The sequence below is a fragment of the Hyposmocoma kahamanoa genome, unplaced genomic scaffold (genome assembly GCF_003589595.1).
Source record: "Hyposmocoma kahamanoa isolate Upper Pololo Valley unplaced genomic scaffold, ASM358959v1 62, whole genome shotgun sequence".
Lineage (NCBI taxonomy): Eukaryota > Metazoa > Arthropoda > Insecta > Lepidoptera > Cosmopterigidae > Hyposmocoma > Hyposmocoma kahamanoa.
In genome coordinates this window covers 764599-789257 of record NW_020653850.1, presented here as the reverse complement: position 1 = coordinate 789257, position 24659 = coordinate 764599, and the positions used below count along the sequence as shown (strand labels likewise).

Here is a 24659-nt window from a genome sequence, read left to right as displayed (position 1 = left end):
AGTGAACTGCAAACTTTCAAAATCGCTAAGGACGTTTTCGAGCAAATGAAATACACGAACATAATTTTCATCTTCGAAAACCAGAATAATAGGTAGAATCATTGACTTACAAATAAATGGACGACGGGTCTAATGCAAAAACCACGAAAAAAATGTCCCAAGTCAACCTATTTAAACGTAGTGACATGTAAAGTATGAAAAAGCTAAAACGTTGAATTTAAATTGTAATGTCATCGCAGTACTGTCTAATTTTGCTTGCTTCGTTGTCAGTCAAACAAACGAAGACTAAAGCGTGAATGACGCTCTGTATACGATTTTAACGCCCTATAAGTTCGGACACTTTTTAGCGCGGACCCGACGTCCATATAATTGTAAGTCAATGTGTAGACTCTTTATTTTATTTCAATTTATTCGCTAAAGGGATTCAAAACAACTTTAGTAGTCTATCAATAAACAGCAGGCAGATGAATCTCTGTACACAAAGCTTCAACAGCATTTGTTTTCAATGTGTACATGTTAAACAGACATTCATAAACGAGATCTTAATAGAATTCAACCATTTCTTAGGGAGCAAGAATCAGATCAAACGTGTACGAACTTGTTAACCATACAAGCCATTCATAACTTTGTTTCCTTGTCTAACCAACAAACTCACTGGGTTCACAACCTCTTATAATACTTTATCGCTCTCAAGTAAAGACGCAGTATAAGCTGACAAAGTTTTGAAACTTGTTTAAAAAAATAGTGAGAATCAAATAGGATTTATAAGAAGAATATCCCTAGAACCCTTCTCAGTACAGTCACCCCAAATATAATACTCGACTGCACAAGTTGCAACTCGTTCGAGTACGTACAGGCATATTTTTATTTTCTTTTTATTGCATTCACAGGATTTTAAGAAGTGGACTATTTGTGGAACAACTTGTGTGAGATTGTAAAAATAAACATAGAAAGACATGTATATTTATGGGTTTTAAGGCCGTAAGGTTAAGCAGGGTACAGGCACGTCTACTTAGACTCAAAATGCTGTTTGTTTTATAAATCTAACTTTTGAATATGATTTTTGTATCGAGGTTTGTCTCCACACATCACAAAATGAAATATTCAAACGATCGATTTATCTATTGGAATGAAAATAATTTACGAAACATGTTTCATCTTCTTTAAAGTGTTATTCATAGCTCCATCGGTGCAATCGATGATTCTGCCAACGTCAAGTTAAGGTAGACACGCGATTATTATAAGTAGGTATATTAATTTTATGTTATGTAGGTAATAAGGCGTAGTTTAAAGTTTCAGAAATACAAATCAGTCTTGACTCAGTGAACCCAATATGGCGAACTAGAAACAAGTTGACGGGAGGGATTTGAAATGGGGAGATGATGCAATGATATTTGAAAGGATTTACAGAAAAAACGCTCTGCAAAAAATTGCCTTCACTAAGAATAGGGTTGATCCATCCATACACTCCACATGAGAGCAATGGTTGGGAAAAAACATGTTTGAACTTGTTCAAAATAAATTGACACGTAATGTCGCGTTACGACAAAACGTTAGGCGATTCACACACTGCACCGCGCCACGCGACGGTGCGCGCGACGCGGAATCACGCGCGCACGGCGAATCGTCAACGTGCGTTTTAATCTGCGCGGGGGCAGCGGTCTAGCGGCCACGCGCCACTTAAAGTACTCGCTTCGTAGTTGATCGCCGTAGTAATTGTACATGTAGCTGAGATCCTTCTTTGACAAGAATGGTTAATAATACAGTGCTCATTCAGGACGCTGCAGTTGTACTGTCGATTGTTTTTGTTTACTCAAATAAAAGACACCGAAGATATTGGATACGTCCCTTTTTACGAACCAGATCGATAAATGGATCATGTCAACGTCATTACAAAGATTTAAGAAAATATGAGATAAATTTGGTCGATTTTCAATAGCACATATAAATTTATCGACGTCGAGATCCATTGTAGAAAACTGAACACGTCTTACGCTAAAAATTTTACGCAGATTTTTAGCGTAAGGATGTGAAGGAGCGCAGTGTGCCACACCCTGCGGTTCGCCGCGCCCCTCCTCCGGGGAGAAGCGTCGTCAATATGTTGGACGGCGCGTGTTTTCCAAACAAACTGAGGTACTTCCGTACAACGTCAAAAGACGCAGCTCTGCGCTCCGTCGCGGGGCGCAGTGTAGTGTGTTAATCACCTTACTTACACGAACTTCAATGTTGCCAATTTAGGTTTTTTTTCGTAAGGCCGCTAATAAAGATAGCAACAGTGTTGAGCTCTTACTGATAAAAAAAAAATCGCGTGTTATTTCAAAAAAAACCATAATCTGCTCACCTTGTAGAACCTAAGTACAGCTAGTTTGACCTTCTTCTTCTTGTGCTTGATCTTCTTGGGGGTGGAGTAGTTCTTCTTCTTGCGTTTTTTAGCGCCACCGCGGAGACGCAGCACCAGGTGGAGCGTAGACTCTTTCTGAATGTTATAGTCCGAGAGCGTGCGCCCATCTTCCAGCTGTTTGCCAGCGAAGATCAACCTAACAAAGAACATTGGTTTATTGTCAAGTTTGTTCAATGTAATGCAAAATAGGAAAAACATTATTCTGATGATGGTCATGTATTAAAATTGGAGGTAATAAATACTTTTGTTTCATTGGCTCCTCTTATTACCACACAAGTAACTACAGTACAACTTCCACATACTTACAAAGCGTTCATGGAAAGTTCCTTCTATGCGTACTGTTTTTTATTGACGTCCTCCATGGTCGAGTGGCTCGCACACCGATTTTCATGGTGTCGCCATCTCGGAGGTACCAGGTTCGATCCCCGGCCGGGTCAATGTAGAAACTTACATTTTCTATATTGCCTTCTATAACAGGCTTTTGTTACATATTTTGGGATTTGATTTAATCTAATATTAATTTATTATTAATTGTTCACAAATGTTCCTTAATTAGGCAAAACAAACGCAATTAATAAGTAATGTTTCCTCCTCACCTCTGCTGATCAGGAGGGATTCCCTCCTTGTCCTGGATCTTGGCTTTGACATTTTCGATAGTATCCGAAGGCTCGACCTCGAGGGTGATGGTCTTGCCCGTGAGGGTTTTCACGAAGATCTGCATCTTGGTGCCTCTGCACGAAACAAACTGTTTTTAAACAAACTACCAGACGAGAAAGCTTATTTTTTTAAATAATTCATTATTGCGGCCATTACGATAGAATAATCTGAATAAATACTTGTAGAAACTATCATTATTGATAAGCTAATTTTCAAGGTAGCAAAGGATCAGATAGAATGACAAAATATTCAGCTGACTCATGATTCACTTGCACAAGGGTATGCAAGTAGGAAGTTGGATTTTAACTTGTTACAACTCGATATGATGACTAACATTTTGATTCATGTACTGTGGTATTAATGTGTAGAAAGTTATGCAAATAGGAAGTAAGCTTCAAAACTTGTTACAACTAGATGCGACCACGAGTATTACAAGGATTTATCTTATAAACTGATATACTCAAACAAAAACACTTATTTATGTTTTTCACTCACAGTCGGCGTTAGTGTTGTTCGAAGCTAAGTTGATGGAGGAATTAGTTGCCGGTGAGTTACGACTACATAATGTTGTAAATATTAGCTAAACAATAAAATCAGTGATCGGAAATGTGGGAGCTAATTTACACAACATTTTCTTATTATACATATATTCATTTCGTCATCAATGCATATAAAATTTCTTTTTTTTTTTACTGTTATTTTTCTTCTAATCATTCCAAAACATAGGTTGCCTCATGTTTATTTTTTAAATGGCAAAAGTATTTAAATACTTAAGTACAAATAGAAAAACTAAAATATTCTTTTTTGAGACACTTCGCACTGTTAATACAATAGTGTAATAACTAAAAAAGTGTATTTTCTCAGAATCGTCGAAAAACGAATTACTCGCTTCCCTTGAAAGATCTGTGTAAATTTATGTACAGGTTATTTCCTACTTGCCAAATATACATATTTAAAAAGAAAAAAGAAAAAATAATGTCATATTTTTTAATAAGGACTATTTTGGCCAGAACTAGCTCACATAAAGTAGGTAGTTAAATAGACATCTTTTAGTTGTTTTTTACAATATTCCAACGACAGTTTTATTGACGTGTAGAGAATCAAATTTTACGTTCAACAATGGTATAATCTTGAATTACACATATTTTGAGTTATAACACTATTGTAATAGCAGTGCGATTTGATTCACTTCCTTAATCCCAATCATTGCTAATAATTTACAATGCTGTTAAAGCAATACTTTTCAACACAAATTCATGAACTTATTTGAAGAATTATGTTTTGTTATTTTATTTTGTCATCAAGTTACATTTTAATTGACATTTGCAGATTTAGTAAAAACGGTACAGTTAACAAAAGGCAAATTTCATTTAGACACTTAATAATCAAAAAAATCAACTTAAAGCAGTAAAAACAAAAAATAAAACATTACAGATTTGCAACAGGTTTTATTATACATCATCATTAAACAATACAGCAGTAATAAATTTAAACCAAAAGTACAGCATTAATGCAGCCATCGTTCTCCGGGTTGTTCGTTACTTGAGCATACTTTCCCCATACAACTTTCCCAGCTTGTGTCACCAATCCGAGCTCAGATATATTCACTTCGATAACAGTACCCTTGGTAATGACCCCCAGACTCGTATACATCTGAGAACTAGGGTTTTTCTTTACTCCAATAATTGGTAAACAGAATGTAGCTTTTAATTCTGGATGTGTCACATGTGCCTTCTTAAACCGTAGTGCCATGGGTCTAATGAATCTTTCAAACTTTGGAGGCTTTCGTGTAAAGTTCTCTCCTACAAATGTGACTTTAGTGACCATACGTTTCCATGCTTTGCGCTTTGATTTACCAGACTTGAGAACCTTAAAGACTTCCGCATCAGCCTGTGCTCTAACTTTTGGTATTGGTACGTCCCATTTACCGGCTTTTTCCTTCCGTTTCTGTTTGATCATGTTCGATAGTACTTTAGCGCGTGATTGTACATCTCTGTCGAGAAGATATACGGGCACAGCTCCTTCGGAAACCTTTTCTGTGTTTTGTTTGACATTTCTTTCCTCGTGTGCTTTGATTTTCTTTTTCATCTGAATTTTTTCATTGCGGCGCTCCTTGTTGAAGATTTTAGCCTTAATACCACGTAATTTTCGAGCCTTCTCAGCGCGTTTGTGCGGCTCGCGCGCCTCGCGTTTTCTCTTGCGCTCCTCATAGTCAAGTCTCCTACCGTAAAGCTTTTGATGACGTTCAATGTACTCGTTCTGCGGCATTGTTGTTGCTAATTCGGCAACTACAACAAAATTATCGGCTTAGTAGCGGCAACTGCTTACCAACGCACCAATTGTCTTGCTCGTACATAACCTCGTCGATCGATACCAAAATAAACTCGTGCCGGTTTTTATTCCTTTCTCCTACTTTCTTCGCTATTATGCAGCACGATAATAGCAATCACCGACTAAGCTTTGATGTGGATTTTGTAATTTTCACATGTTTAAGTTTTCACCATGTAAGTACACGTGTGTGAATGTTTTTGGATATCTCACAAGTTTATAAAATATTCAAACACTGATTAATGAATATAATAGCAAATAATTCATACGGGGCCGATAAAATCACGAATTACTCGGATATTACGAAGTTAAATTATGATTATTGCACAAAATTGGTAAACTCACCTTACGCCGACACCATGCCACAAGGAAAAGGAAGTGTCAGCTACTACTAGGGCTACCAACAAAACGCAGATAAATTATAATTCTACAAAATTATGTTAACCGTTTCTTTATGAAGCTTCACCCAGTTTAAATGTCAATCCTTTTCGGTGTTATAATCTTTCGGATAGTAATCCTATTCAATTGCAATGACACAATAATCAATACTTCAAAAACCATGGCACTATAGATTTAATTTAATAGGGTTACATTACATTCAATTTCATGATTTGATGTGTAAAGTTGGTATTCGGTATTTCGTGTTCAAAAAGTTGCCATATTATAAATTATCTTGACAGATGACGTAAGTCAGTAAATCCAAGTTTAGTAAAATTAAAAATACAACCGACAACAGCTACTTTTTCCCGTTTATTTTATTTTAAAAAATAGTTGTAACTTATAAGTTTGACGATAACGACGTATTTACGTTACACCTCATTTCCTGCATGTCCAACTGTCATGATGACTGATAATGTTTACGATATAATCTGGTCACACCAAAACGAGTTTGAACCAGTGAACGAACCCAATCAAACGAAATTGGCGCTGGCAGCAGACAATACCATACATTACATAGCGCCAAGCAAATTTTTGTATCAAGGAAATTACAGAATATGAATACAAGTAGTGCCGTTCAATATTCTTCAGGTATGTAGCAGTGGATTTAGTTATTGCACTCCGTCACTTATTGTTCGTAATTTTATGATCCTGAGTGGTTGTGTTTATTACCAAAATGTGGAATGCAGTCGACGATTACCAGTTATACGTTTGTCGTAGGTATGTACTTTGTACGTAAGCGTTTCATAGTAAGGAGTTGATCGCGAAGGCCAAAAGTACAAATAAGTTGTAAAAAACTGGTGGCGTCACTTTTTCTCGTGGAAACTTTGCAGAATGCTTTTATGAATTGAATTTACAATTTTTAGGTTAGATGTTATTACATTACAATGAGGTAGTAGAAAGCGCGGTAACCAAGGACAGATGGATTAATAGGAACTAAAGGAATTACCAATCGGTAGTACTTAGTAGAAAACATGATATTTGGGGCGTAGAGTGAGTTGTATCAGTGAATTGACAATTTTATGTGCGGAACAACTTGTTTTTGAACTATGGACCTGTTTGTTTGTGGAATTTTGGTTCATTCAGATATTTAAAATTGACATAGTTATAAGCATTTTGAGTATATATTATATGCATATTATTTGAATGTTTTTTAGCTTTTATGTATCACAAGAAACAGAAAATTTTTCAACATTGTAGTACAGAAATAAAATGACTTTTCAGTCTGATGTTGTTTGTTTATTTACACAATTCTTTATATTTCTGCTCAAGTTAGGTGTTTGAAGAGGCAGATCAACAGCTTTTTTGTTTTTGCATGTATTGATTCATATACATATTAATTTATTTATGAAAACTCAGGCTGTATACTTGTCGGTGTTGATATGTAATAAGTACCTATAGTCTCACTGTGTCCGATCAAACATTAGGCACCCAAACGTGACGAAGGTATATTTATTTACAGACAGACTAAACTAAATGTAACATGTTTTTTTTAAATAATATCATTAGGGTGTGCACACATTTGAACACGGTGATAGTTATTTGGGTCAATTCTAATAATAATTGTAAAATGACACTATATGTCCAAGTAATAATTTTAATAACATACGAATAAATATACATATTACAAAAATTACATTTAGTTAGGTATTTGTCATTTAAAACTAATTTTGTTAGTATATTTTATTAGACAATAAGTTGTTTAATTGTTTTTTAAATAGCATAAGGTTTTTCTCAGACAGACAGAGCTAATATTCAAGGTACAAAAGCAAGTTTGTAATGAGTTTGTCACTAAAAATTCTAACTTTATTGTATTTAGTATAGCATTAGCAAACATAGCAGTCAATAGATATTATGTCCGTTTACTTTATGAATATTATCATAATTTTTTTGTTGTGGCTCCATCTACAAATGGTTTTTGATTATTTATGGAACAGATCCATGGTATAATTTTAATGCGGGTTGATATAACAGTCGTGATGTTTTCCTTTATCTTTTGAAGAGATCTTAGTAATATTTAACTTCAAAGAACTAATACACAAAGTAGATAGTACTCCCCTCTGAAATCTGAATTCCATGTAAACATGGAACCATAATTATAGAAGAAAAGTTTTGTAATTGTAAATAAAAATGTAAGTACTTATTTCAATCATGAGATTTAAAATAAAAGAAAACATGTTTTGAGGATGTTCACTAGAGAAAGCGGGACCAGTGTGTAGGTAGTCTCACTGTCAGCTGTTGGTTCAACGGTTGGTCAAATGGTTGCATGCTAGTGATCATTTGACCCTTGATTTGTTCAACCTACTGGTCTATCATGTGACAAAACACTAGTGGGTGCTCTCTGCCAATGAGACTCCAATTTTTTTATAATACCTTGTGACTGATGGTAAGCGACAAGCCTATCCATAACTGATGCAGTGCCACTCAGAGCTTTAAATCGCAAAGACCTTAGGGGCACTGCCACTACGCCCGTCACCCTGAGACATGAGTTAACAAGTCCCATGTGCCTGTAATTTCACCAGTACCCTTACACTTCAAAACAGGAATGCACTAATAGTCACATTACTGCTTGGGGGCAGATATAGCTAAGGTGCCAGTACTGGGCACCTTTTAATTTTTTTACAATAAAATTTTTAGCTTACAATAATCATCAAGGTGTGCCTATGTTACAAATGAAAAAAATATTAATATGATTTTAATGATTAAAAATAAAAATAGTTTTTAGTTAAATTTGTCAATTTGCAGAACCATCGTGGAGCCGACGCTGTTCAGTCGAGAGCATCCTCAGTATACAGGGCAAAGAGACAGGTACATTTAGAAATAAATGGAAATTTATTCTCAATAAATTGCTTGTTTTTGTATATACAAGGTGCTGCTTTTTTGGTCATTGTCTTCTGTATTTATAATTAGAGTACAGTAATACCATCATTGGATTAAAAAAATAAATAGCCAACCCACACTGCCTATCTTTAAAAAAAATCATAACAACATACTAGAAATAACTTCAATCTTTTGATCTTTCTCTCAATTCGTTTTTATTTAATGCATTGTTCCAAAGAAATAAAAACTTTCTCTTTATTATGTAGCTTGATTGCATGCTTTTTGTGGTAAATGGAAGCTGTTAAGAAATTTTGGCATTTTACCATGAGAACAATTTCTACTGTTGTATAGACAAACTGTTAGTTTATTGTATTTAATAGACAATGTTTCCAATTTATGTATGTTAAAATATGTATTATCATATTAACCAAGTAGATAAATTCTTATGTAAAGCACAGTCAGAAACTGAAAGTATATTGAATATCCCCGTTTTATGTAAAGAATAAAACATATTGACAGTTTCTGTGGCCCAACAGATTAATATTTATTTTTAAATTACTAACAACCTCGTGACCATTACTAGCATCATAAACAACTTCTGTTCCACCACTTGATAATTCGATGTTAGTTTCATACAAGAATAAATAGATTGAAATAGTGCAAAACGCTGAACCGCAAGTGGCGACCGTTGGAGAGGGATATAGGTATAATTATAAATTTTTATAAAAAAAACCTACCTCAAGCATTCGTGGAATTACGTCTATTTGCCAAGTTTTTTGAAATTGGTTACCGGGAAGTGCGTGAAACCGGATTCATCCCCTAGTTTGCCACCCTTAAAGGTGGAATATTTTCTTCAATATTTAAATGGGACCAATACTGAGGTACCCTCTTTCAAGAAAAAAAAATCATCAAAATCATTTCACAAATAAGAGTTATCGCGTAACATACATACTAAAACAAAAAAATACAGTCGAATTTAAAACCTCCTCCTTTTCTCGAAATCGGTTAAAAATTATCAGATAGTACAACAAAAACTTAAAAGTTTATTTTTGGTAAACTTATTATGTTTTATGAAAAAGTCGTGGAACAAAATTATTGTTTACGATGCCAGTATTATAGCTTGAGAGGTTGTTAGTATTTTACAATTGATAACCCTAAGTGCTCCTTTAAGCCAAGATCGCTGAAAAAAAAATTTTTTTTACCTTATCACCCTTTTTCATATCATTATTATTAACAATTATCATTTATATACTACACAATCTATTTTACATACTGCATTAACGTCGATAGTTCTATTATCTATAGTAAAGTACTTACAATAACAATCTAATTGTATTTAGCCCATATGTAACATATTTAATATTATGTCAATTCATTTGAAACAATAGCCATTGTTAGTAACAATGTAATATGAACTTGGAAAATTCCAACCTTGTGAGTGTCATCTTATAATATATATATATATATCACTGGTACCATCACAAAGTGACATTTCGCACACTCAATTATAAAATGACTAATTCGAAAACCAAAATTTTTACGAAACGCACAAAATTGATTTAAAAAAATGAAAATCGAATGAATATAAACACCTCTTAGGATAGATAGAAGGAAAATGATTGATTCTTGCATTTTATACAATCTTTTAAATAACTACATTGTCTCCCCTCTCTCACCTCGTTGCCATCTAAAGCTACCTTCTCATACAAATTTAGTAGAACAAACTAACTAACAATGATCATATTATGTTAAAATGTATGTTCTTTGGATTTCTATAACAAAAACTTAAATAATAAGATATTTTTCGGGTTGTCTTTAGATTCTTTAAGAGGAAAGTCCTTATTTTCCCTTTTAACCGACTTCAAAAAAAAGGAAGTTCTCAATTTGACAGTGTGTTTTTTTTGTATGTATCCGATAACCTATTTTGATGATTCTTTTTTTTTTGTTGGAAACAGGAAGAAAATTATCGAAGAAAATATTCCACCTCTAAGGATGGCAAACTAGGGGATGAATGACTTAAGATCAGTTTTTTTATTTTATATTTGAAGTTATTTTATATCTCGCAAGTATACTAACACCCTACTTGCTTAGTAAATTGTTGTTTGTTCTTTGGTATTCGAGCCAATAAAGCTTTATTTCTATAACTTTACACATCATTATATCCCTTTTACAAGCAGTTTAAAAAACACATGATAAATATTGAATACGTGTGTGTAAACTGTACGGTGCGGTACCGCAACATAAATTAAATATAATTGACAATAACTTAACTTTCGGTTAAAAACAATCTGACGAATACGAATTCCTCAATTAATTTAGCACCTTATTTATTAAAGTTTAAGGGATAATTACCCGACAGCGTCAGAAGGATGTAACCCTCCTTAAAAAAATTACTTTTGCAAAATTAAATCACGTGCTGTGCTTCTTACAAAACCATGTTTTGTTTTTGTTCTAGCTTTAATGGCTTAGGCAATATTTTGATAGGCCCATTTGAGAAAAAATATTGCATTTATGCCTATTTGTCCTAATAAGAATAAAATTCAGTTAAACTCCGTAAAATTTAGCTTAATTAGAAAGACACATGTCAAACTTCATGAACCAATGATGGGACACGATCAGTAAAATCGAGAATCGATGTTAAAATATATTGACTAAAAACTTAAATAAAAACACAACATAGCACAAAACAACGCGAGTAATTAAAAAAATTAAAACGTTCACGTAATATTTAAAAAATTACAGCCAAAGTGTTTCTCGACTGGACGAGTTGATAGACTATTACATACATATGTGTCCCATCACAATTTTTTTCCTCCTGACGTAACTTCACCCCGTCAACTTGTTAAAAGGAACATTAATGTAATATTTCTTAATGTAAATTAACTCCAAAAGTCATAAAATCAATTATTTCTGGGTTTCAATGATCGTACGTTTATGAAATATGTAAAATAATTATTGTTTTGCCGTGTCTAAAAAAATACGTAATTTGTAGGACGCTGCTTCAAATGTCCGTCAAAATTTTGCTAACTTGCCATTCTATTGGAGCTAAATTTTACGGAGTATAAAACTTCGCTACGGTGGATTCCGCGTAAGCTGTTTTGTGCCATTACAAATTCGCGTTTCTTATAAACAGAAATCGAAATGGGCAAAGTACATTTATCTTAATTTCAAGTAATACATATATACTAGATAAAACCTCGCTTTGAGGTGTCGAAATGATTAAAAATAAAAAGCAAGAAATCAAAACAAACAGTAATTACAGAAGAATTCTGCTAAATACTGTAGTTTGTTAATTCTCAATAATATATCAAATATAAAGAACAAAATACAATACTATATTCCGGGAATGAAGATGGAGATATTGTCTACTCTATGTGTATTTCTTTTGTCTATGTGGATTTAATTCAACATTCATGATATGTCGTAGATACGTAAATAACGATGATGTAATTCCCGGACTACTATAGTTAGGTTCATTCATAATATATTTATTTGTTAAAACAGGTTGTACAGAAGTTGACATATGTATAACACAATCTCCGTACAGAGTACTAAAAAACCAACCTCAAAAATTCGTGGAATTACATCTATTTGCCAAGTTCCACTGAAATCGGTTACCGGAAAGTGCGCGAAACCGGGTTCATCCCATAGCTTGCAATCCTTAGAGGTGGAATATTTTTTCAAATTCGAATGTGACCAATACTGAGGTACCCTCTTTGCAACCAAAAAAAGAATCATCAAATCGGTTCATTAAAAAAGAGCTATCGAGTAACTTACGTGAAAAAAATATACTGTCGAATTGAGGACCTCCTTTTTTTAAGTGGGTTAAAAACAAGTTAGTTTTACTGTATCCGGCCAAACATTAGACGTACAAAAATATTGAAGGTATATTATACATTAATTCACATGCATTTTCATGTTGTAACCGTCTATGAGGTCCCAGGTTCGATCCCCGCCTGGGTCTACATAGAAAAACGTTCCTGTTTGTCTCGTGTCTTGTTGCTTTTAACACAAGACTAAGTGCTTTACTTACTTAATTTGGGATCAGAGCAACGTATATAAATAATATTGTCTAATATTTATTTATTTACTTGAAGTAACTGTTTTTTTAAATATTTAATATCACATGAGCGTGCATATATGGATTTAGTAGGTCGGTTAGTAATTTAAACGCGGTGATAGTTATTTGGGTCAATTTTAATGATAATAATTGTAAAATGTGACTAGATGACAAAATAATAAAAAATAATTATACACTTTATGAGTTGCCATAGATTGTTGACTACACTCACTCGCACTAAAACGGTAAAATTTCCTTCATGGCAACATTTTCTCTAGTTACTTCTATTATGTATGTAATAACGTCCGTTTAAATTTGTCCTATCGTAAAAAACGTGGCCAAGCAATATCATTCTAAGATTGCATTAAGGATACATACATTATGGGAAATTATACTTTCTGTGCATTGTATGAAATCAACCTACACACGTCGCACTGCCGGGCACGGGTCTCCTCTACCCAGACGGTTTAAAATTAGAAATTATTGCTATGTTTTTGATATTCTTGAAAGATAATGGTCCAAAATTCCTCTAAGTGAGACTGAACAGTCATTCCACTTTTTTGTTGTCTAAGTATCGGTGGCTGACGCAGGCGCAGTCAAGCACTTAGCAATTCGTTTAGTACGATGACTCAACGCGTCACTATAGACTTGTACAAACGTGTTTTTCATTATCTACCCACCGCGGTCTATATGTATTGTTTTGTACATAAAAGATATAGAGAGCTTGTATCATTATATGTGTACGTGTGATATATAAGATCGTATTCATGTATATATCGATAAACATAGTGTTTACGTTAAGTATCTACTCAATATGATTATTTTCACAGTCTATAACTAAAACATTGTATTATTTAGTTTATGTAACGGGTTTGAACTCTGTCTTGCCCTAACAGGATTTTCTATACAATTTTTTTTTTACATGGCGGGGTTCCCCTGAGCTTTCCATTTGTACATTTTTCAAAGAACCGGTCGGTTATCTCGTGATGTCATAATTTCTTGGTAGTTATGCACTGTAGTTCGTGTCACAACTTGTCTTGTTTTTATAAAAACATCCCGACTGCGTAACCAATAGTAGGATCCTCTGGTTCAAGTCCGGAGTATAACTCGTGGTTAAATATAACTTTTGTGATTTTCCTCCTGAGAACGGAATGGGTAGAGTGTATTTAGTTTAACTTTGAGTAATACAGTTGGATAGGATAATAACTCCCACTTAAATCCTGTAATTATCAAAAAATAAAAGTTGACAAATCAAAACTAATTTATTTGTTATATTCTTTTTTAGAAATGAGCCAATTTTTTCGAATTTACATGGCGTATTTTTTTTCAACCAATCCCGTGATCGCGGCTGACTGAAAATAGTTTCCATTTCCGATATGTAACAATTTCTGAGGGAGGCACTGTCTACTCTATGATGTATATTACTTGAAGTTTTGGTAAATACATTCTGTCTATTCCAATGTCCAGATTACTAATTAGATTCGCAATATTACTAATTAGATTTTTACCTTTGCTGATGAATTTTAAAAGGTTAACTGTATAACATGTTATCCTACTTTTCCCTTATTCGTTTTGAACTTTAAACAAGTTTTTCAATAAATAAAATTAGTATTAACGATGTTGGTAACATTGTCAGGTGTATGTGAGAGCACTATATCCTGACGGACGGCGGTGCCCACTGCGGGATTCACCTGAAGACCATCGCAATTATTTTTAACATAATTTCCTTGTTTAAGATATTGTGGTTGTTCTGAGATTCTAATAACATTTTCATAAGTTTTTTTTTTTTCAAAAGCGTATTATATTTTATAAAAGAAATTGAATTAGCTAGGGTTACTTGATGCTTTTCGTCTAGCCTGGATCAGGCGTTCTTTAAAAATTCTCTAACAATAAATAGTATTGTTGTGCAGTGTTAGTTCGACACAACGCCGGTAGATGGCATTGATCACTTTCAATACTATTTCTAATACGCGATATTAAGATTTTTCCCTCTACTCCTTCAGTAGTTAAATATTATTAATGGTTTGAATTGTGTGTACGGCGCCTATTGGATTGGACCACATTAGGCGTTAATTAGCGTGCGGGGTATGTTCGTGTCGGACCTTCCGTGTCGCATTTACTTTTGTAATTCACTACGCGCATTTTATTTTACCAAATTGTAACAAGCCCCTTGCTCTTTCGATATAATTCAATAGAAACAATAGTAAGGTTTTTTTTCACTTAAAATTTTACCAAGTACACGAAGCTGATATAAATCGGCTGCATAGCTGATTCTTAGTTTTTAAAGAGAGTGCACTGGTACATAACTCATTGGCAGTACGAGTAGCTTGCGAAAATTATAATACAAGCTTCTTTTAAAACCGGACAGGAGACTTGTTTTGCCAAGAATTATTGAATACGAAAATCAACATTTCCATTTCGTAGTTACATACGTATAGATATTAATTCTCCAAACATCATTTCGTTTAATCAAATGCTTGAAGAAAAGAAGCTTGGAATAACCACTCATTGAAATTGATCTTCAATGTGGTACACTCATTGACTAAGCATGCATAAAATATAGTATAGCATTGAAGTGTCATCCATCATATTATTATACTATTTTTATAAGTCTGTACTTGTGTGTAGTTGTTAGTTAGAATTAGATTAGTGACTGTATTTGGTAAGGTTACAGTATTAAACTTAGTTTAGATTTGTTTATATTGTCTTCTATGTTAGACGCGTGGGTTCGAATCCCTTGTTGTATTCTTTAATAAGCTTTGAGTTGTTTTATTGTATATGATTATTTTATGAAAATATATTTTAATCTCTTTATGGGCGCCTATTATGAATTTGTACTAGATTATCTTGATTTTTTTAAATTTCATTCACGTATATGATTTTTTATGTGTTTGTGTTTGGCCTTATTAGCATCCCACTAAGCGATTAAACTTTTTTATTCTAAGACCTAACTATAATTTTGCACGCTGTTTTTGTGTAATTAAAACATTTGTGTGTGTGTGTGTGTGGTTGAAAAGAACTAAACAAACAAAAACATTTGAAAAGATTATAAAAGAATACAAAAAAATACAAACGAAACAAAAAAAAAATTAATTAAGAAAAAGTGTGACGAAAAAAGTTTGAAAATGATATGAAGTATTAAAGAAAAGAAAAAAGGGAGAAAAAAAGACCATAAAATATTAAAAAAACTAAAACTGAAAACTGAAAAAAAAAGCCTATAGAAAAAAAAAGAATATTGAAAAACGTAAAAGATATTTATCATTTTCATCTTTGGAAGTCGTAACGCAGAGGACATCGAAAGTGGGTGAGGATAAAACATCGAAGGGTGAGCTGTGCGGGTGAGGGCGAAATTTTGAAAAGAAAATGGACATCTTGCTCAAGTTGAGTGTGTTTATAGATATAGTATGCGACACGAGCGACACCGAGCCGTTTAGTGAAGATGAGGAGTACGAGCCAGTCACGGACGCGGAAGATGACCAGCCGCCGCCAGTGTCGGGAGACTCGTCCGGACAAAGCGATGTGAGTCGGATCAATTCATGTTCACATGCCTTTATATTGTTATTGGAGTAAGTCTGCCTTTGTTCTATCGCCACTTGGCACTTTCTTGGCAAATCTCTTTTTACTTCACATAAATTAATTAGTCATATTAAAATTTAATTATTTTTTATTTAATCATTTCACACCTCCCATGAAAGAATGGCGTAAGTGGAATTACGTCAAAAATGTTTAAAAAAATATAACCCACAGCCTCTCCAATTCCTGCAACTCTATACTAACTATACGCCTAATTGTCGATAACAATATTAGTTTTACTGTCTGTGATACATAACATACAATGTTTTTCATTACATTTGCGAGGAAATAAATGCAATGTTTATTTCTTGTATGAATAAATATGGTTCACAACTACAATTATGGATTTTGTAATAGACGGGTATTTTTTTAATCAACAGATGGTCAGCCAGCTATTCTTTCGTAGATAATACAACACGAACTAAAATGTTGTAAAAATCAAAGACGCATATAGCCATGATGGATTGCAAACAAAAATTGCTAATTTTTTTTACAGAAAGTAATTAAAATCAATTATAAGAAATTGTTAATAATGAGTATATCAGTAGTACGTGTCTGAATTGCAATTAAATTTCTGTTTAGATAACATTCTAGGCGAATATTTTAATTTTGAACTTAAGTAACCTCCTTACTTGAACTGGAACCTGACGTATGTAAAGAAGTCTGTCGTGCTACAAATAAAACTCCTTACCGACCATGGCTGTAATGGAAAGAAAAAACGCCCGAGGGTTTTATTTGGGGTATTGTAGTAGTCAATTTAACCACCATGCAATCGTACTATTTACGAGCAAGTGTGATGAAAAAAATATTAAAACTTTCTTTCCTACTGCAATGAACAGAAAATACTATTATTTATTTATTTACATTAACCTCGAAACGGTTCATATTTGATCATGTTAAACACTACAACGACTTAGAGGGAAGATAACCGAGTCTCGGCCTACAACTCGATATCAAGGGCGTCGCCTACAGGAGAAGAATCAAGTATAAGTTCTAAAATCCTGTTACTGATTATATATTTAAATCGATTCCAGAACGAAATAATATCGACGAAGGTAGTCGAGGTGTCGGTGGGGGATGACGGAGATCTGCAGTTCGCGGACTCGGAGCAGACAGACTCGGAGGAGATGGATAGTGAGGTGGACCTGTGTGACTACTGGAGCTGCGCCCAGTGCCTTGCGAAGAACAACAACCCCCTCTACCGCTACTGCGAGAAATGCTTCAAGGTGAGATATTAACTCGCTACTTTCCACTATTGGCGCCTGACAACGCTTAGGTTATAGTGGAACTACGCAATGCCTTGCAAAGAGCAATAACGTGCACTTCCGCTACAGTGGGAAATATTACAGGTGAGTAACCATTTCCTACCTTTTTTTAATAATTCCAAGTGACGGGATGAACAAGTCGTGCGCCTGGTGGTGAGCGACACGCTTATCCATGACAGTTGCACTATTTAGTTATGGGCACTGACACTGCGCCCTTCGCCCTACGACATAGGTTGATATGTGCCTGTAATTGCACCAGCACTCTTCTAAACCGGAACGCAGTAATGCTCACATTACTGCTTGGCGGCAGAAAGTGGTAAGGTGGCAGTACTTCCCTGAACGCACTCTTAAAATCTCCCTTAAGTACGTACGCACGCACTTTAAAAACGTTGAACATTGTTAAGGAAAATGTAACAAATTCATACAATTAAGCATAAAACAGGAAATCTATTTATTGTACAGTCAAGACCACATCACGCTTGACTTTGCGACTTTATTCCGTTCTTTCTTACCGCAAGCAGCTTGTCGATGCCGCCCCCGTCACCCGTCCATGTACAATATGTATTACGAATAATTGCTACCTATTTGCTAGTTTCGCGAATTAAAGACGTAAGCTTTTTATCTACATAACCGATTGAACATTTTACAAATTTTTTAAAATTTTTTCAAAATTTTTAAAAGTTTTTAGTGCTTTACTTATTCGTAAAATTTTCAATAGGTGTTAAATTTTTTAAACTAATGTAAATAAGAAGCTCATACCTTTAATTCGTGAAAGTAGCAAAAATAGGTAGCAATACATATTCCTGGAAAATCCGCTCCATTCAAGCTGAACAAAGCGGCCACCAGCCATCCTGATATCAGAATTGTTTGTTGTTGTTTCAATTGTTTTTTTAATTTCTCAGAATATATCAAAGGTAGCAATTATTTAGAAAACGTACAAATAGGTAGCAATTCTTGAATATACACTCAGTGCCAGACACCACAGGCAACCAGCCATCCTGACAGTCACCATGAGTTATTGTCAGAGATCTTAACAACAGGCTATACTTACCTAAGCTTCAAAGAAGTCATACAAATGGAATGGATACCGTCTTCTAAATCATGGAATTATTGTATTGTATCCTGTTCTTTATATTTTATATATGTAATTTTTGTAATTGAAAGAACTAAGTAAGTAAAATCCTTTGGTTTTAGAGTTTTTACTTAATAAACGTCAAATATGGCTTTTTTTTATGGAAGAAAATATGATTTATTATGATTAATGATATCAGTTTTGAGCTTACTGTAAATCCAACAATTATTGAGATAAATAACTACAAAAAAGAATTCGGTCGATTAGTCTTTGTGTCCTGATTCCGAATATGTATATAACTCAATTTTGAAAAAATGTTAGTTGTACTTTTTTCATTTCGAGAGCAGTAATATCAGCTTTTTGTGTATTGCTTAAAGTTCAGGTGTATAATACTCTTGCCTATTCTGATCTCTGGTCATTGTAGAATAAACAAGAACTTACCGCGAACGTAAATGTAAACGAGAATCCGATTACTAAATAGACTTAAAACTATACTGTTGATATTCGAATTTTTAATGTAAACACCTGCAGAGGAATAAACATGTCACACAACATTTTTATCAATGATATAATCCAGCACTTATCGAAACTACGCCTTTGTGAACAGGAAAATATTTGATATAAATTTGTATATATGTACTCTAGATAAATACATGTCGCAAAATCAATAAAAAGTTCCGAAATTGAAAAATTTTAAATAAAAAATCAATCGTTTTATCAATTTTACCCTCAAATATAATTTAGTCATGTTTGATACCAGGCAAATGGCATATTATGACTGGTACCATGTACGTTTTTTTAAATGTATTGTGTCAGTCTTTTAAAAACTAGTTTTCGGATTTTCTCACTTTATTCTTGAGGGTGCAATATATTAATTATATATATATATGTATTATGTCCTCTATACTGTAAACGGATGACACAAAATTTACCTTTCTAAACATTGACTTACATATAAATGGACGACGTGTCTAATACAAAAACCACGAAAAAAATGTCCCAAGTCAACCTATTTAAACGTAGTGACATGTCAAGGAATATGAAAAAGCTAAAACGGTGAATTTAAATTGTAATGTCATCGCAGTACTGTCTAATTTTGCTTGCTTCTCTGTCAGTCGAACAAACGAAGACTAGAGCGTGAATGACGCTCCGTATACGATTTTAACGCCCTATAAGTTCGGACACTTTTTAGCGCGGACCCGACGTCCATATAGTTGTAAGTCAATGGTTCTAAAATACATTATTTCATTTTCTTTTTTTATTGAATTCTTATTTCGAATTGTTCCAATCTACTTAACATGAATTTATACATAGAAGTTTTCTTATATGTATTATATAGAATATTTTGTGTCGTCCGAAATTTGCTGTTATGTTACTAAAGTGTCCAACTATGCATTCTAGGTACGTAAAAACTTCTTCCCGCCGAGACCGAAGCGCAAACGGAAACGAACTCCTACTTTGGAGACAAAAGTGCCGCGTACTCTCTCCCAGGACTCCGGCGTCGAAAGCCAAGAGTTTAGCCAAAACGACCAACCAGGTTCCTCTTCGCAAAACGTTAAAACTACGGTATCTGAAAGTAGGTTAACAAATCGGTTATTATCTAGGCAATATTTAAAACGCCGGGCGGAATCTGCCGATCGGAACAACAAACGGATAAAAACAGACTATACTGAATCCGAAACTTCTGATTGTGATATCGATAGTAAACCCGTCACCCCTCTAGTTAAAACCGTTAGCGATCCTTCGCTGATCATCGAGGAAACGGTTAAGTTAACGAAAAAGGTTATTAGCAATGGTTTAAAAGACAAAATTGATAGGGAAATAGTAGTTAGTGATAAGTTAGAAAAGGACGACAATATGTGTATAATTTGCGTGTCGGAGCCGAAGTCTGGGGTGTTCGTGCACGGGCGGATAGCACATATATGTTGTTGTTACAAGTGCGCAGTCAAAGTGTGGTCGAAGGCCAAGCGGTGTCCCGTGTGCAATTGCAGGGTTAGTAATGTTTTAAAGGCGGTAATTATGTAAGACTCGCTACTGTTAGCCACATATAAAAGTGTTGGAATTTTGTCTCCGCCATTGTACAAAGGCAGGTTTTCAAGCCCAGAATAGTATTGTTCATAGCGGTCACGTCTATATGTCAAAGTATTTGTTAAAGGTCCATTCGAGTTTACAATGCAGTAGGCATGATGGTTAATAACTGCGTTTCTAACCAAGTGATTACTTTAAAGCTGCATCTCGTAGACGATAGTTACTCAGGATTAATTTTGACATTTTTCCTATGCTACGACGAGTCGTAATTATTTGCCTGGCACAGTCATGACACAGAAATAAAAGATAATATATATTATTTTGTAAAATGGCTAGGTTAGTTTGTTGTCACTTCCCGGCTTGGCTGAATTTGTTATGTCAAAAATGGGGTGAAATAGCTGATTTTGGTGGATTCGAATCTAGTTTAGCTTACAGACTTTATTTTCCAATAAACAAAACTTAAAATTTTATAATAAAACTACATAAGAATTGTATTACTACCAACGACAGACGTGATGTGTAAATTGTCAAAATATTTTTTTTTTTGGTAATTTAATTTGTTTGGAAAGAAAAATGCCAACACGTTTAGAGACAACATAACGGCTATAACTAACGACGTTTTTACTGTGTATAAAGAATGAAATCCTTTTGCATAATATAATATTCTTTTACAAAATTGACTAATCGCTTCTGCCACTTTTAAGTTAAAAAAGTAATGTCTGTTCACTAAGTAGATTAAACCACCGATTGTGACAAGTTCAAGTTATTAATGTTAGTTTTATCATTAAGCGGAGTAATAGGTTAGGTAACTCTGGAGACCAGAAATATTTTACGTTTCACATTTATCCAAGTTATAATATCTTATACATTGATGAGTAAGTTCGTAGGGCTCCGTATTGTGTTAAATGTTGCCGTAATTATTACTAAGAGCGGTTCCTTTTCTATTGAGTGGTCAACGTTTCGACTCGCTTTGGCGGCATGTACCCATGACTTCAATGTTTAAGTTAAGTACATTTGTAAATATTTACTAGCAATATTCTTCTCTAATGCCAAAGGAAAACATCGTAATATATGGAAAACTTATAGTACCCAACTATCATTGAGGCTCGCGGGGGACTATGGCCTTAAATCATCTGTATTGCGGGTGACATGGACACACATAGACAACCACAAATTACACCCAAACTCACGAGAGTAATAAATGTAGGCCATACAAAATATTTCTCCCGGCCCGGGAATCGAACCCGGGACATTGCGTGACAGGCCAGTTTGGTAACCGTTCGGCCACGGAGGCAGTCTAAAGTCTTTCGAAGAGGTCCGTGCCTAGCAGTGCGACGTAAACTAGATTGGCGATTTTGTTTTTTGTTGTTGAGTTTTTTACTGTCGCGGTAGGTGGTAGGCGGCTTTACTATTTACTGTAAAATTACTTTGCATCTATCGCACCGCCCGTCAACTGACGAGGCATCACACAACACATGGTTACAGGTATCTAAGCAAATAGTAGTCGTGCTATAGTGTTGCAAGTTACTGCCGCTGTCGTCTGCGACCAAATTAAATGATGTTTTAAATTATATAATATTATTATGCGTGGTTAAACTTAAAATATTCTTGGTCTTCACTTTAATACGCTTCGTTCATTTCATCGTAATTTCGTCCCACCATCTTGGAATACCACCGTGAAAGATTCCTTTTTTTTTGTTAAATAATATGAAAAAGTTTATAAAAAAAATTAATTAGAATTAGTTATATTAAAAAATATCCTTAGAAGATCCCTCTTGTTAATATAATGTGTAGTTATTAGACTAATGCCCCTGTAAAATACATTTACTAAAAAAAAGATAAAAGAAAAATATGAGAAAAATTACTACAAAAAAAAATAAAAATAATAAAGATTATTTTTTTCTTTACAGGTATTTAAGATTTTTATTTTTACACCTACTCACCTATATACGTAGTATTCACATACACAGACGTGTCGATCGTTAAATTAAACAAAATGATAATGGCATAAGATGTGTGTATGTGGTTTGAATGATGTTTTTAAAAAAGTTGCTTCAACTTATACAAAAATCTCAGTGTTGAAGTTTGTAAAATTAATAAGTAAAAAAATTCTTTATAAAAAGTATGGTCCAGTAATTAGATCACTCGTACGGCTCAAATAAAGAAAATGCCATATCTATAGACTGATTTTGTAAAACAGTAGGTAATAGTGACCAAAATGGAATTCGATGATAATTATTTCTTGAGTATACCACCTAATAGATCCTTGTTTTCATCTACATATACCGTCGCTTAAATGCTAAATCGCCGCATCACAAATGATTTCTAAAATTCAAAAATGTGTTTAAAAACGGTCTAACTTTAGTAGTACATATTTTGTCATTCTGCACTTTTGTGGCCAACTTTTGAGCTGAACAGTCCTTTTGTGAGTTGTGTCTGTGTTTACAAATTTATAGAGTCCGAAAACTTTGATCTCTTCTCCTGTAAAAAAGTGAACTTTTGACATGCGGCCGGCCGTTTGGCATTTAAGCGACGATATATCTGGCTGCGAAGATCGCCATCAGAGTTAATGTCAATTAGTAGTATATAATACAACAGAAGAAAATCATTTATTTCATAACTCGTAACATTCAATGTCAAGGAATAAAAAGGTCCTTACCTCTTGTAGATAATTTGGTTTTCACCCAGTACATAATAGGATCTTCACCTAGTAGGCAATGAGGTTCACGCCTAATTGATAATAGGATCCTTACTAGTAAACAATAGGGTCCTTGCCTTATAGATAATAGGGTCCTCACCTAAATAGTAGGGTAATATTGGTATTGTATAAAATCTGCAACATTGTCGAGGTTGTGGACGGAACGGACCCTTCAAACAAGAAATCATTCTATTTTCATTTTAAAATGCATAAGGATACCTACAAGATCAGAACATAATAACTTAAAGTTGAAAAAGGAGTCTTTATAGTACAACGGCGAAGGAAAACATGGCATATCGAAGAAGGTTCACAGCCCTTGGAAAACGTATTGAGTCCCCAACCCTCACCGGGGCAACGACGGGAATAGTCCCGTTATAAATTATAGAATCTCGGCCCTCTCTTTAGAAGAGACCCGTTCCCGGCAGTGGGACATATGAATGCTGAGTACGATAAGGATATATTTCAAGTTATTTACAAGTACTTTTTTCACTTATGATTTTGCCATTATATCATTGACTTTATAATTGTAAGTCAATGCATTATATCATGAAATTCTTTTTGCCACCATTTATTTGTATTTAGAATATAGATTTGGCAAGTGGTGGCAAGAGACTTGTGATAATATCCACTGAATCACATACGTGTTATGACAAAGAAAAGCAGTTTGCGGAACAATTTTACAACAATGGCGTGTTTTTGTGACGCACGCGTTGGTTTTATTCACAAGTGGAACAAAATATAAAGATAGTAACAGAATTGAGTCCTACAATATTTTTAATAAATTAAGTGTTGAAACACAAACTGTCTTCATGAAATACGAATACAATCTAGAATTAAAGTAAATCCATTGTTTAGAAGTCTTTATTTATACAATTTTCTTCATATTCATAATTGAGGCGAAAGTGGTCTAACGCATATTCAATTTTTTTCTACAAATTTACTGTAAATGACGCTAAAGTACATATATTTGGATGTATTTTCATGTATAAAAATATTAAATTTGTTTTATACGTGAAAAGTATGTAGTAACGCTGTACTCTTAGAGCATAAAACCAACTTTGGCAGAGTGGTAGACCCGTATAAGTCCTGTCCGGTTGGTTGTATGATGTAAGGCGCTGATATCCTCAATTAATTCCACACAAAGGAACGCCGTAATAAATAAATCTATGGAAATAAAAAGAAAACAAATATGCGCGATTTAAATCCGGAAAAATAGTTTCATTTCCTGTGTATAACAATTACGAAAACCTAAGAACTCGATTTATAAAAATTGGTAAAGAATATGTTAAAGTTGCTACATATTGTAAACAGTTTGTTAT

At 34.0% G+C, this 24659-nt stretch overlaps 3 protein-coding genes across 7 annotated transcripts in view; 1 reads left to right on the top strand and 2 right to left on the bottom strand.

The window, feature by feature from the left end:
* Nucleotides 1-2306: 2306 nt before the first annotated feature.
* On the bottom strand, nt 2307-3132 carry LOC113229495 (ubiquitin). Its single transcript, XM_026463098.1, has 2 exons — nt 2998-3132; nt 2307-2537 (listed from the first exon to the last, which is right to left on the bottom strand). The coding sequence occupies exons 1-2, from the start codon at nt 3120-3122 to the stop codon at nt 2312-2314; spliced, it is 351 nt and encodes a 116-aa protein (XP_026318883.1). The 5' UTR covers nt 3123-3132; the 3' UTR covers nt 2307-2311.
* A 1341-nt stretch (nt 3133-4473) lies between these two features.
* On the bottom strand, nt 4474-5679 carry LOC113229854 (ribosome biogenesis protein NSA2 homolog). The gene has a single exon (XM_026463539.1). It carries the CDS (start codon nt 5324-5326, stop codon nt 4547-4549), a length of 780 nt encoding a protein of 259 aa, XP_026319324.1. The 5' UTR covers nt 5327-5679; the 3' UTR covers nt 4474-4546.
* Nucleotides 5680-6297: 618 nt separating this feature from the next.
* The window catches only part of LOC113229681 (thymosin beta), a 40445-nt gene continuing 22083 nt past the window's right edge, over nt 6298-24659 (top strand). For 2 of the 5 annotated variants that reach the window (XM_026463363.1, XM_026463361.1), the window contains exon 1: nt 17479-17503. In XM_026463363.1, coding sequence (XP_026319148.1) covers nt 17494-17503 — 10 coding nt within the window. In that variant the 5' untranslated portion in view covers nt 17479-17493. Of the gene's footprint in view, nt 6416-8569; nt 8633-16101; nt 16224-17311; nt 17504-20015; nt 21544-24659 lie in introns of those variants that run through there. The other 3 variants (XM_026463358.1, XM_026463362.1, XM_026463359.1) reach the window with 3 other exon arrangements.

What these genes read in the sequence shown, in the direction of transcription:
- LOC113229495 (XM_026463098.1), bottom strand. Translation starts at nt 3,122, where the DNA reads ATGCAGATCTTCGTGAAAACCCTCACGGGCAAGACCATCACCCTCGAG. An exon ending in ATCCCTCCTGATCAGCAGAG is followed by an intron (nt 2,538 to 2,997) that starts GTGAGGAGGAAA and finishes GTTCTTTGTTAG; the next exon opens with GTTGATCTTCGCTGGCAAAC.
- LOC113229854 (XM_026463539.1), bottom strand. Translation starts at nt 5,326, where the DNA reads ATGCCGCAGAACGAGTACATTGAACGTCATCAAAAGCTTTACGGTAGG.